This window comes from Papaver somniferum, chromosome 5 (genome assembly GCF_003573695.1).
Source record: "Papaver somniferum cultivar HN1 chromosome 5, ASM357369v1, whole genome shotgun sequence".
Taxonomy (NCBI): domain Eukaryota; kingdom Viridiplantae; phylum Streptophyta; class Magnoliopsida; order Ranunculales; family Papaveraceae; genus Papaver; species Papaver somniferum.
The window spans coordinates 199,715,665-199,730,600 of NC_039362.1; the positions used below are offsets into that span (position 1 = coordinate 199,715,665).

Consider the following 14,936-nt stretch of genomic DNA (forward strand, 5'->3'; position numbering starts at 1 on the left):
CAAAAGCCTTTAAGAATTATCCCAAAACATGTACTGTAAACCATGAGAAACCCCCATTTCCAAAGCATCACCAATACGCTCCTATGCTGCTATCAAAAATTAATCCCAATTCCCAAGAAACCTAAAACATCAAAATCTAAAATTGCATTGACACCACATAACCCCCAATCACATAAAGTGCGTGATAGACCCAAAAAATATTTGAAAACCACACTATAGATATCAACTATTTCCTCCGTTACTTTTTAATAGGCCAGTTTCTTTTTTTTTGAGAAAATTAAGGAAATTAAGAGAACTAATTATTGAAAGTGGTCCTCTAGACACTTGTCAATAAAAGAAGTAAAGTGAAATGGTCCCCATGACACTTGTCAGACAAAGAAATAAATGAAATGGTCCACATAACACTTGTCATCAAAAGAAGTTAAAAGAAAAGTGGTCCCAAAAAATTAAAGTAAAATTTGAGTTTCCCAATTAGAAAATTGGCATATTTTTTTGAAATATTTATTTATAAAAACTGGCCTATTAAAAAATAACGGAGGGAATATTAAGTCAGTTAGACATCCCTAAGACAAAAACAATAAGAGGTGTATCCAAATACCTTATGGTTTCCCAAGTTCTTCTAGTGTTGGCTTCTTTAAGGCTTCTTTGGACATTTTCGAACTAATTCGCAAGTGGATTGGTCTCCCCGTAACAGTGCCATCACATGTGAACAAAAAATGGGACACATCAAATTTACATTGACGACTTTCTAGAGTCGTTGGGTATACATCCCTCGACATGGACGACTCTTTCTCTATGTTGTGACATACATCCAATTCATGGGAGAATTTAAGATAATCTTACCATCAACACAATCATCTTTGTTGCTTGAACTTTCCCCAACATCACTTCTAAAAATCCTAAATTTCCTCTAAAACCTCCTCTTCTTCTTCTCAACTCGAACAACAACAAATAAAAAAAAATTGATTCTAAAATCTGAGTTTAATCTAACATAATCTAACCACACTAATTAACTTAACTTAACTTAATTAAATTTTAATACTAATCATTCAGGGACAGTTTAGCCATTTAAAAATATTTTGGTTAAGGGGTGACTCAATTTGAGTTTTAATGACCTTTTTTTGTCCTCTAGTGGGAGGCCCCTAATTGTTTTTTGGGGGCCCCAATTATACTAGGTTATTAAAGTAGGGCACCGCATTATCAGTTCTCACTTCCTTCAGTCTCAACCACGGGGGCACAGATTCCACCGAGTTAAAATAGAAAAACCTCTGGGCAAATTAGTTCTGCTGGTGTAATCTAGGGTTGAGATGGGGATCGATTCTTCTTCTTTTAGTTCAATTAGTAATCGGTACGAGGGTAGATTTGTTCGTCATTGGGATTATAATAACAGTTTGATAATTTATGACAAAAAGAGTGATGACAGTCGAAACGCACAGTCACAAGCAGCAACCACTGATCAAAAAGAGGTACAATTGCAACATGATCTCGAAGAAGAAGAACCAGTTCCATACGTTGTTCTAGTTCAAGGACCTCCCAAGGTATTATTATTTTCTTTGCTTTTAATCTAAATTGAGGTTTATGTTTTGTTTATAATTTTGTCGATTATCTTATTTCTAATCAATTAGGAGATTATGACCCTTTTTAATACACGATTGTAGGTTGGGAAATCCATGCTGATTAAATCTCTAGTGAAGTTTTTCACTATGCACCATCTAGATAACGTTCGAGGCCCTATTACTGTGGTATCAGGTACTTGTTGTTTGCATTATGTGGTCTTAGTTGTTCTAAACCCTTCATGCCCATGTGATAATCTTGTTTTGTTGTATTTTTGATAGGTAAGCATAGGCGGCTGCAGTTTGTGGAGTGCCCAAATGATGTTAATGGCATGATAGATGCTGCAAAATACGCTGATTTGGTGTTATTTTGTATTGATGCAAGTTATGGGTTTGAAATGGTAAGTGACAATAGAAAGTTTGTGTTGATTTTGTTTTAATTAGTACAAGAATGACTGTTCTGATTCCTGCCTTACTGGATTTACAGTTTATACCAGAAACATGTTTCATGCACATGATTAATTGTGAAAAAGCTTTCTAATGTGCCATCATGAACTTTCTTGTACAACCTTTTGAATTTATTCCAATGACACTGCCCTGGGCTTTTCTTTGACTAGGGGAAAATCATTACCAAGTTTAGAGTGTCTCTATTCCTCACATGTATAACAACGATATGGGTATGAGTATTAGTACTGGTTCTTCGACGATATCAGAGGCCAAGTGTGCATACATCATCCACTAAGTTAGACATACATAACCACTACACATGAGTTACATTTTGATCAAATAAGCATGACACGCTATACTTTGAAAAAATAAACAATCATGTGTCTTCTTCTTCTCGTTCATTCCCGCTTCTTTTATCATTTCATGCTTTATAGAAAAAGTTGCAGAAATGTTAAAATTTTATGCTGCTGTGTTGGGAACGAGTACCAGAGTAGAGTTCATACGTGTCCCTACGGGGTAATTCTTTTAACAGCAAAATGTAGTCCACTCGTCGTTACACAGCTTCTCACATATCTATTATGATATATGATGTTCACCCGTAATTTTCCTCTTCTTTTAATGTATAGCGGCATGATACAACTGCACTGCGTCGACAATTATTCACCGATACATGAAACAAGGCGAATTGGAATTTGTGATTGTATTTGTATGCCTGCTGTGTGATGCCTAAGAACAAGTCACAGACTCTCAGTCTCTGTTCATTTTCAAAAGAATGCAGATAAAATATTTTAGTTATTATGTCTTCAAAGATGTTCATTTTGAAAATATGGTGGTTTTGAGGCCTTTCTTTCTTCTTGCAAAATGCCTTTATTGATTTCAGGAAACATTTGAGTTCTTTAACCTTCTACAAGTTCACGGCTTTCCAAATGTTATTGGTGTCCTCTCACATCTTGATAAGATCAAATGTGATGGACAACTAAAGGTAACCAAGCAGCGCCTCAGTCGTCAGTTCCGGAACGAAATATACGGCGGAGCAGAACTATTCTACTTATCACGTCTTGACAATGGAATGTAAGTTTTTGTTTAGATTACTAGGGTCATATGATTCATGCATTTAATGTATATTTGTTGCTAATTTTTAATTTAATGGACTTATTAGTAGAAAAAAATCTGCAAGTCTCAATTAAGGATTGCCGCTTATCCATTGTTGTTTCTTATTCGTTTATAATTAACAGGTACATGGACGATGAAATTCACAATCTAGCAATGTTCATATCAGTTATGAAATTCAATCCTTTGTCCTGGCAAACTGCACATCCTTATGTGCTAGTCGATCATTTTGAAGATGTTACTTCTCCGGAAAGAGTGCAGATTGACAATAAATGTGATAGAAACATAGTTATGTACGGTTATCTCCGAGGCAGTAATTTTAAGAGAGGAACTAAGGTACTTTCTCTAGCTAGGTTGTTTTGACTCTCTCTCTCTCTCTCTCTCACTCTCTCTGAATACTTGGTATCTTTTATTGGTGCACGTCAAACGTGCTTTGATTCTATTAGTTTCAGAACTCTAGACTTCTAGGAACATATTCTTGTTTGGCCACCTTGTGAAATATCATACTGTATTATGTTTGATTTGGTTGTCGATTTTCTTAATAAGAGCATATCAAAGAACGAGAATTGTTGTGTTATGAGCCCCATATAAAAGATCTAGACTTACAATAATGTTGTTAAAAGTCTGTGGGCATCCAACTCAAATCCTATAGGCAATGAGTGGAATGGCCCTTCCATATTGTAGCTGTTGTTTATTTTGGGGATCTAAGCAATGTTGTACTATTACCCTTCATAAATGTAGCTTAAAGAAAATTCGATGTTGAGCCCACTTGGAGTCATGCCCCGTAGATGTTAATTGAATAATTTTCATATCCCGAAGGCCTTTTAGGAGTCTTATACTATATGAAAAAAGGAATTTTTGCGTTATTCGTTGTTGCAAACATATGCTTGCTTTTATGAGCAGTAAACACAGTAAATTATGCTTTATTAGTTTCCGGCCCATTGTTCTGTATATCCAACATATTGTTTTCACTTTTTCTTCCACTACTGTAAGTACTGATTTAAGGTGTATAATACCAGGTGCATATTGCTGGTGCTGGTGATTTTCCTGTATATGGTATTACAAGCTTAGCTGATCCCTGCTCTTTACCAATTGCTGCCAAAATGAAGGGAGTGAATGACAAGGAAAGACTCTTTTATGCACCAATGTCTGGTCTTTGGGGTCTTCTCTATGACAAGGATGCAGAATATGTAGATGAACGCAACGATAATGATGAGGTAACCCGATCGGAGATTGAGGGTTTCAGAGCAGGAACTTATTTAAAGTTGGAGGTTCATGATGTCCCTTTTGAGATGACTAAAAATATTGATCCCAATTGCCCTATTCTCGTCGGAGGTATCAGTCTCGAAGATGAGAATGTTGGATATATGCAGGTATCACACTAACTTTTGAATGTATTGTCGTTAGGCAATTGTCAGTCCGCATCATAGCACTCTTCCACTTTCTAGGATGTGTGCTAGGATGCATATTCAGAATTTTTTAACTAGTACGTCCATGACTTGTGAAAATGTCAACTCAATCTCCTCTGGAGGTTTCTTCTTCTTCCAAGCCTTTAGTCCCAAACAAATTGGGGTAGGCTGGAAAGGGGAGACGTCCGAAACAGTCACCCATAGGTACTGCTCCCGCCCTTTCTTAAGGGAATGGCTTGTTTTCAACCAAACAAAGATACACGAGGAGTTCCCAAGCACCCATCTTGGTACTGCTCTTGCCTTCTATTGGTGTATCGCTGGCTCGCCAAGCTGACCACGACCCTATTCTCGTAGGGGAATGTCTGGGGTTTTACTGTGGGCTCGCGCCCAACATGGACATTCCTCCTTTATCCTGGCTTACGACAGGCTGTGCCAAAAAACTACACAGGCGGAGTTAGTCTCATTCCGAGGTTGAATCGATTTAATATATTAATGTATGTGAACCAAAAACTAGAACCTAAAACTTGAGTAATAACCCTTATGTGAAGGATCATGAAAATGAGGGATACCCAGATTTTTAGTTCTCTCTTTATTTTATTTTATTTTATTTTATTTTTAATACGAAACCTCTCAAAGAAAGTGTATGCTTCGATTTTTGAATATGTTTTTCTTGTACTTTTAGGCGAGGCTTAAGCGACATAGCTGGCATAGGAAATTATTGAAGACAAGAGACCCAATCATTGTTTCAGCTGGTTGGAGACGTTACCAGACCAGACCCATTTATGCCCAGGAAGACGGTGGCAATCGTTTGCATCGAATAGATTCCACTCCCGAGCACACAGATTGTCTTGCAATGTTTTGGGGTCCTCTTGCACCTCTAGATACTGGTTTTGTTGCTGTACACAATCTGGCAGGCAATAAGGTCTGATGTATTCTACTTGAACTTTTGACTTATCATCACTATGGTATTTCAGTACTTGATTAATTGCAATTGCAACATAGAGGGGTATTCGTCTATATAAGATGAAATAAATGTGCGTGTAAGTTCGTACCGTGTATCCTTGATTTCCTGCGAGTACCTGGCGAAAACTAAGAAAAAAACTAATTACTGTACTCCCTGAGACTTGTCTTGTTCAGATGGTATCTTACATTTCATGAATACATCACTGCGCCTAATACTCACATTTTATGCCCGTCATCTGCTGTTTTTCGGTTAATGTAGCAAGTGTAATACATTTTTCTTTCTTCTGTAGAAGAGGCTATCCCTTAATTTTCTAAATGTAAGGATGTGAGAATGGGATGCTACACCACTGTTGTTGATTTGCTTGTATGTTTGAGTTCTATTTTGTTTATTGATCGACTTGTATTTGATTCCCCAGGCTGCATTTCGGATTTCAGCAATGGGTGTCATACTTGACTTTACCCAGGCTGCAGAGATAGTTGCAAAGATTTTGAAGAAGTGCAATCAAGTTGGGACTCCTCTCCAGACCTTCAAGAAAACTGCTCCCATCAAAGACATGTTTACGTCAGATCTTGAAATTGATTGGTTTAAAGATGCAGCAATTCAGACTGCAAGAGTTCGGGGGAACGTTGAAAAGGTATTGTTGCCTTGTGCCAAAACTAATTTCGGCGGGCTGTGTTTGCTCTTTCGTATTTTTATTTATGTGCTTTATCGGGTGTCTGGACTCTGGATTCTACAACAACAGCTTGTGATCCATTTGCTTTTGTGATGCTGTAGTGTATGGATGAACAAATTTTCTGTGACCGTTCTTATGGGAAGTTAAATTGTTGGATCCTTTCCATGTGGTCCACAACTAACTCGTGTGTTTCCAGACCTTCATTAGTTTTCTATAAAGTCGGCAAGATTTGTTCTCCCAGTGAATGACCAAGTTGCACACACGTTGGTGTTGAAATCTTTTGTTGTGTTAGGGGATATAGCATTTCTGTGAAGCTTGTTTCTTTGGTTTACCAATTGTGTTTGATTGGGCAGGCTGCTAAAAAGAAGCTCGTTAGTGAACTTATAAGGAAGGGAGATCAACGTAGAGAAGGGATTGCTAGTTGCTCATTTCAGCATAAAATTTCTCTTTGCGATAAAGTTTTCATGCGCGTGTGGAAACAAGTAAGTGAACTGAAGGATTCAGGCGACTGTACTGGACAAGGCATGGAATCAGTAGGTGAACTGAAGGATTCTCTCAACAAGGTTATCTCCTAATCCTGAATTTATGGTTTAATTTTTGACTTGCAAGGTTGAAATTTTTCATTTGTCCGCCGGTCCCACTAACCATATTAAGGTAGAACCGATCCTTGTGTTTGGTATAACCGTAAACCCATGATTAGTATATTGATATTTGATCAATCACATAGTTATTGGGAATCAGATGAACCAGTTCTAAACTTGTTTGGAAGTGTGGTATAATAGGTTCCAAGATTGTAAATATGAAAAAGGATTTACAAAGAAATAAGATGTCGACATACTTTGAACATGTTCAGTAAATCTTATCTTTTATTGTACAAAGATATTTCTTAATAACTCAAGGAGATCCCAAACCGAAATATTGTTGAGAATCTTTTAATTAAGGTTGTTAATTTTATATGCTTTTAATTACCAGCAATTAAAATGCACATCTCTGGAAAATAAAAATTGGTAATGTGCATTTACTAATTGGAAATTTTCTAGTAGGATTTCAGTTATTTTTCGACAGAGTGTTTCTAGGAATTATGAAAACCGATTTTGGGAATTTATTGCATATCATGAGAATGTTCGGTTTTGGAAATTACTTGGTGTCCAAGCTTGGTCTTATATACCCAAGTTTTCATTTCGAGCAAACTATCTTAAGAGCCAGTAAAACTACCTTGTTGTGTTGTTACTGGTGGAGCCGTCTATTCGGAGAGGAAAGTACCCTAATTAGGCGAAATCTCTTACGACCGCTCGTTTAAAGACTTCTGTGGGATCAAGAAGCTCTACGAGTACCGTTGGTGGGAAACTAGATAATTGCAGTAATATTAATTTCGATTTGATTTGATTGACTAACATGTGTTGAACTTTGGTTGCACCTAGTTTGTTTATTCTTGAGAATCTTCTCTTCTGATATAAGATTCACTTAAACTAGATCGAAGTGTCGACGGGATATTTGAAACTGTTTGTAGATATAAAGATGTCTTGTGATAATCCTTTGTTAACAGACTCCGTTCTGTGCGTGATTGATCACAAGAGTTTCAAGTTATGGTGTGAAGGTGTTTATTGAAGATTTAAGAAGATTTGAAGACAAAGAAGATTTATTATTGGTTTCATAATCTTTGGTGTGCACAAAACTTGATCGGGTGGGATCCAATTATAATTGGTTTATCCTTGATAGATTTGATTGATTACTTGCGTATATCGGCATCACTATATAGTATCTTGGTAGATCCTATATTTGATTGCAAAATCTAAACTCTGTTACTTTGGTAGTTGTTGGATAGATAGATCTAAACCCGACAAAGGATTTTATTGGATTAAACAGAAGAGCTTTCGTCTAACTCATGTCACTGATATTGAATATAGTTGTTACCGAACATATTTGTTGTTCCTTTACTATTCGGAATACGAACCAAAGGAATTGTTCGAGTGCGTGCACTTATTGAATGTCGGAAGTGCAGGGATACTGAAGAAATTAGGTGAACTATAGGTTTAGTTACTTGGTCTCAATTATACTGTGAACACAAAGATCATTGTCATTTGAGTGTTCACAAATAATGCGCGCAGACCCATGACAATATAGTAAATAGGCTGCGCCTGAGGGGGATGAGTCGGTTATGTTGAATCCTTGACTCAGAGTCCTAAAACTCTTCCTCGTCTCATCAACTACAATCATTGTTCTTAGCTCGCATAATAAGATGAATAATGGATGAAGTATAAAACGTACGAACATGATGTACCATAAATATCGAATCGAATATGTAAAGTATAAATGCATGAATATAGATGAAACGATTAACTTATATGATTCAGCACTCAGATCTCTGTCTGCGGGTTTGGGTTTTTCATTATATGTACGATGGTTACAGAAATAGTCGAATGACTTTGAGATCAACATAAGCCTGCGTAACATGAGGAATTTCACTTACTCTCTCTCTCTCTCTCTCTGTCTCTCTCATATTCTCCTCTCAATATTCTCGGATCCCCCTCTTCACTTGGGAGGGAGGGGTATTTATAGGGTGGTTAAGTGGGGTCCACTTCTGAAGCCCGTTATAACCTTATCCTCTTGTGTCTTGTGCCGCTTACGTAGAAGTCTTCGTGTTCTCGGCTCTCTCTGCGTGTTCTGTTTGAATATGCAGTGCTATCTGCGCTTCCTCCACAGGATGACTGACACGTATGCTGTTTGAGGGTATTTAATGCGGGTAGTTGAGATGTCTGTCCGCGGTAGACAACTGTCCTCTGCCCCTGTCTTGTCTGCGTCAATCGGACTATCCCCATCCGTAGATCTTAGATCTTTCTGGGGATAGGATAAAGTGACTCTTGGCTGTCCACGTGTGATATCATATCTTGATGGTCTCAGCCGCATGTCCTCCACGCGTGTCTTTGTGGACACGTGGCAGAAGATGAAATGTGGACCTACAATTTTCCCCTTTTCCTCCTACTGGGAGGTTAGTCGAAGTGGGAAGAAAAAACGTGTTACTCTCTTCATCTTCTCTTTATTATTTTCTTAGATTTTAGGGCACATTCCCCACTATTTGCAATAACTTCTTCTTGGGTAGTGGGGAAAAACATGTTACTCTCTTCATCTTCTCTTTATTATTTTCCTAGATTTTAGGGCACGTTCCCCACTATTTGCAATAACTTCTTCTTGGGTAGTGGGGAGGTTTTATTTCTCTTTGCATATATATATGAGAAGGAATGTGAAAATTCTCTAGTCATAAATTTCATTCCTTCTCTTTCCTCAGAGCTTTTATTTTTTTTTTCTCTGCTTTTGTATCCTTGTTATTAATTGCTGATGCTGCTACTGTTGTTCCTCAAAGCTTTCTGCTGCTGCTGTTGTTGTTCCTCGAAGCTTTCTGCTGCTGTTGTTATTGTTCCTCGAAGCTTTCTACTGCTGCTCTTGTTCGTCGAGGCTTTCTGCTGCTGCTGTTGTTCGTCGAGGCTTTCTTCCTGATTTTTCGTTTATAGGTAAGTGGTTTTACTGTGTTTGATTATCTTTTGATGAAAAATATATTCGTTTTCTGTTGTTGCTTATATGTGTTTGTGATGAAGAATATATATATATATGTGTGTATGATTGCCCCTATTTGTTATTACAAACAGTAATGATTTCTTCCTTCGTGTATGCTTGCCCCTATTTGTTATTTCCCCTTTTCATTTAGGGTTTGTTCTTATTTTCCATCTGGTTCATGATTATGAAGAACTGGATGAAATTGAGTTTTTTGATTTTCGTTTTGTCTTCGCGGAAATCTGAAACTTGTTTGTGTACTACGCAGACATGGTTGACAGTCCGCGGGTTTCTTATCAAACTCCACCACCGAGTCCGCGTAGATCTCCTCCGCGTAGAGATCCTGATGTTTCTCCGCCTGGTGGAGGCGTCTAAGTCTTCCCAAGGTGATGCACGGGTTCATAGGGTTTCGTCTTCTTCTGGTCAGAGGTACTCATCTTCTAAGAAGGGTGAGTCGCAGAGAGGGAATACACAGAAAGGGGACCGGCCAAAAGAAGCTCCTGGTTCCCGGTATGCTATTTCTCGTCCCTTTGTTAATACGCGTGATGATCCCAAGAAAACGCGGGATGTACCGCCTCTTCGGTTAGTGGCGCCTCCTTCCGCGTCTCAGCAACATCCTCTACCTCCCCCTCCAGTGTCTCAACCCAAGGGGAGGTCTTCGAAAGAAGTGGTTTCGAAGACTGATGCATCTAAGGTTCCTCCTAGAGAAAAGCTTTCGATAGAAATCCTTCGAAGGGTTATGCGCCTGATCCCGCGGAGGAGGAAGATATTTCTCAGGAAATACGCAGCGTCGTTGTTGGGGAGAAGAAAGTGACCTTCAAACATATTGATCTGGAGGTTTTTAAGGAAAAGCATGGTCTTCAGCTATTCGATGATATCGACGTATAAGTTTGATGAATTTCATCTGCTGACCACGGTGGGGGCCTTTGAAGCGGGTCTTATGTTGCCTTTGTACAAGTCTGGGGATTCCTTTTATTATGATGTGCTGGCTGGTCGAGAGGGCTCTTCGAAGAACACTCACTGTCGCTCTATTTCCCAACTTCATGGGAATTATCTTCGTGCACTGAGGGAGTGTTATATTCGGAGCAAAGGAGAGACAATGATGACCCTTTATGTTCCCAAACCTGAAGAAAGGGAGTGGTATACACTTGAGAATTTTAACAAGTCTTTTGGTGACTATGTTAACAGTAGGAATCGTAAACCGTGGAGTGTGAGTCTTCGTAATATTTCCGCTCCGCTTGGTGAGATCCGTCTTCTAAGTGATGTAAGTGGTGCTAAGGTGAAGTACGTCCCGGGTACAGAGAATTATACTAACAAATTGATGTTTCCTACTCGTGAGCGGATCAAGCGTGATCATGACTATGAGTGGCACGCGACTGTTATTGAGGTTGTTGGTCCCTGGGCTTGGGGGTGGGTTCCAGGTCCGCAAGGATGGCATCCTACCGCAGATAGCCAGATACGTGAGGCTCCTCCTGCTCGTTATGGGAATTTCCGTCCTTGGCATTTGAATTTTGAGGGCATGAATTTCCAATATGCCCTCGATGTTGTTGACGGAGGTGACGAAGAGAGTTCCGATACTGATCTTCAGACGAAAAATACTGCGGTTGTCAAGGTAAGATTTCCATATGCCTTGTCCTTCTTTAGTTGAGGAAATTTTAATTCTTTTCAAAGCCAGGGATTTTTATTCTTATATGCCTTGTCTTTTTAGGCGACGAAGAAGAGGAGGATAAATCCCAAGCAGTCCACCACCGCAACAATCGAGGAGGCGGAGGTTCGTGAAGAAGTTAACAGTCCTGTGACTGAGCTTGGAGGGGATGAAGATATGTCTGATAGGGAGGAGCGTACTAATACATCCCCTCCAGGTCATGATGATGAAGAATTTGTTGAAGGGAATACTACCGCTGGTGGCAGCGGTATTGGTGGTGAAATTAATCCCGCAGGTAGCCATGTGCTGGTGCCGAAGATAATCCCACGGGTTACAGCGATGCTGGTGATGATAACATTGCTCTTGGTGATAAGGGTGTTGGTGGTGAAATTCCCGCTGCGTCCCAGGAGTTTTCCTTTGGCCGGATTTACTCTGCGGGGGATGGTTTTGATATAAACGCTGCCCTGGGACTGGCTTCTGAGTTCAACCTACTTTCCCCAAACGATGATTGGGATGTGCTTGGTAACTCTAGCAAGTCGGATGGAAAGGGAAAGGGAGTCGTGAATGCTAGTGATATTCCAGAGGGGTGTGGTGCTAGATATCTTCCAGATTTGGATGCGGGAGTAGCCTCGAACTCTTCGGGCGCTAAGTTCACAGACATGGGTGGGGCCTCGGTTGGGTCTTCTGGAGATGATTTTCCTCATTCATTGATCCTTGAGGGTGAATGAAGCCATCTTAGCTTGGTTCAAAAAGAAGAATTTGATGTTCGTACCCAATCCAGCTCCTGTGGTAGAGGGTGAGAAGAAATCTGATGCCTATACCCGTAAGATGATGCAATTGTCTCCCGAGGACCAAGTCGCCGAAGCGTGGGATAAGAATCTTCGGGCCTTGGAGGCTGCTCTAGTGATCGACGCTCCCTCGACTGTTGCTGACATGATGGCCTTGGCTGATGGGTATCAGTATGGATATCCCAGCAGCGGATGTTAGAAGTGAGTTTTCTTATCATTTTGCCTTGTATCGATATTTAGCAATTTTAGAGTCTGGGTGTTCTAATTTCTGATTCGCAGATGATGAGGAGTGAGAATTGCAACCACATGTTATACCAGTTTTTTAAGGCCAAATCCCTCAAGTTGGAAGCTAAGCTTCGTCTTCGGGAAGAGGAGTTTACCGCGGCTGAGGCTGTTATCTCTGTTAAGGATAGGGAGATAGGTGAGTTGAAGAGTCTCCTCAAGGCTAAGGAGAAACAAGGCAAGGAGGAGGAGAAGATTCGCTTGGAACTTGCTATGGCTCGTAGTGAGTTGGAAGAGGCTAAGAAGAATTCTTCGGATGTTACAGGTTCGATTATCTGTTTTCTCTTCCTTGCTGTTGTCCTTTACTGTAATTAGTGTTCTGTCTGAGTCCCCCCCCACCCTATCTTCAGTGGGTGGAGTTCCCGAGTTAGTATGGCTTCGGAATGAGCGGCAACGTCAAAAATCTCGCATCTCAGAATTGGTAGAGAAGATAAAGAGCGAGGCTGATAAGTGGAATGCTCGTGCCGATGAACATAATGCTCTGGCAGAGGAGTGTCCACTTTCAACCACTCATTCATTCCAATGAGTGTATGAGTGATTTGATCGAGTATTATGTTTACAGGATTCATGCTTCTGGAATTAATCTTGATTCAATTTTTCAGTCATTTAATCGGAAACACCAATATCAATTTCTTCTGAATTGAGACTTCTCTAGCAAATGATTAGAAAAGCGATGACAAAGAAAGAAATCGTACAATTTTTTTCACGTGGGTCATGGGCAACCCGGATTACCCAGATAATTACAAAATAATCTCGTCCGTTTAGACATCAGGATCCAACGACCACCGTCACCCCGTGAGACTCTGTGAGATAAAGCCCTGTCACCCGAACGCGCCCCATTCATAATTAACTAACTCTTTAAAAGTAACTTATTGAAACCAATTTAGATGAGAGTCTCATTTGAAGATGAGTTTTTTAACTTCTTTGATGATGTTGATCATATATGGTACACCACGTCTTCTCTTCGTTGTCAATGTGTTGTTACTTTCAAACAAAATCACTTAAACAATTGCAAATAGAAGCAAAGATCAAATTGAAAAGATGAAAGTATCACTTTTTGCAAGCAGGGGAGTAAAACATTCAATTTGGTCTTTCCATTTGCAATTGCTTGCTTCCTATTGAACACCATTTATCCAATCTTTGATTTTCTAGACAAAAATGTTGATTTAACAGAAATTATGAATTATTTAGTATTATTTAAATAATTTAGGCCACTTTCCTCGTGTCCAATCTACACTGTTATACAAATCCATGAGATTTAACTCTTAGCGCATGTTTAACAAAAGCCTTTAAGAATTATCCCAAAACATGTACTGTAAACCATAAGAAACCCCCATTTCCAAAGCATCACCAATACGCTCCTATGCTGCTATCAAAAATTAATCCCAATTCCCAAGAAACCTAAAACATCAAAATCTAAAATTGCATTGACACCACATAACCCCCAATCACATAAAGTGCGTGATAGACCCAAAAAATATTTGAAAACCACACTATAGATATCAACTATTTCCTCCGTTACTTTTTAATAGGCCAGTTTCTTTTTTTTTTGAGAAAATTAAGGAAATTAAGAGAACTAATTATTGAAAGTGGTCCTCTAGACACTTGTCAATAAAAGAAGTAAAGTGAAATGGTCTCCATGACACTTGTCAGACAAAGAAATAAATGAAATGGTCCACATAACACTTGTCATCAAAAGAAGTTAAAAGAAAAGTGGTCCCAAAAAATTAAAGTAAAATTTGAGTTTCCCAATTAGAAAATTGGCATATTTTTTTGAAATATTTATTTATAAAAACTGGCCTATTAAAAAATAACGGAGGGAATATTAAGTCAGTTAGACATCCCTAAGACAAAAACAATAAGAGGTGTATCCAAATACCTTATGGTTTCCCAAGTTCTTCTAGTGTTGGCTTCTTTAAGGCTTCTTTGGACATTTTCGAACTAATTCGCAAGTGGATTGGTCTCCCCGTAACAGTGCCATCACATGTGAACAAAAAATGGGACACATCAAATTTACATTGACGACTTTCTAGAGTCGTTGGGTATACATCCCTCGACATGGACGACTCTTTCTCTATGTTGTGACATACATCCAATTCATGTGAGAATTTAAGATAATCTTACCATCAACACAATCATCTTTGTTGCTTGAACTTTCCCCAACATCACTTCTAAAAATCCTAAATTTCCTCTAAAACCTCCTCTTCTTCTTCTCAACTCGAACAACAACAAATAAAAAAAAATTGATTCTAAAATCTGAGTTTAATCTAACATAATCTAACCACACTAATTAACTTAACTTAACTTAATTAAATTTTAATACTAATCATTCAGGGACAGTTTAGCCATTTAAAAATATTTTGGTTAAGGGGTGACTCAATTTGAGTTTTAATGACCTTTTTTTGTCCTCTAGTGGGAGGCCCCTAATTGTTTTTTGGGGGCCCCAATTATACTAGGTTATTAAAGTAGGGCACCGCATTATCAGTTCTCACTTCCTTCAGTCTCAACCACGGGGG

The 14,936-nt window shown here is 38.9% G+C and overlaps 1 protein-coding gene across 1 annotated transcript; it reads left to right on the plus strand.

Annotated features, from left to right (window-relative positions):
- Positions 1-1,225: 1,225 nt before the first annotated feature.
- LOC113280551 (ribosome biogenesis protein BMS1 homolog) lies at positions 1,226-6,731 on the plus strand. The gene is made up of 9 exons (XM_026529163.1): positions 1,226-1,538; positions 1,659-1,749; positions 1,836-1,954; positions 2,881-3,071; positions 3,236-3,446; positions 4,130-4,483; positions 5,202-5,441; positions 5,899-6,117; positions 6,510-6,731. The coding sequence occupies exons 1-9, from the start codon at positions 1,308-1,310 to the stop codon at positions 6,729-6,731; spliced, it is 1,878 nt and encodes a 625-aa protein (XP_026384948.1). The 5' UTR covers positions 1,226-1,307.
- Positions 6,732-14,936: the final 8,205 nt, after the last annotated feature.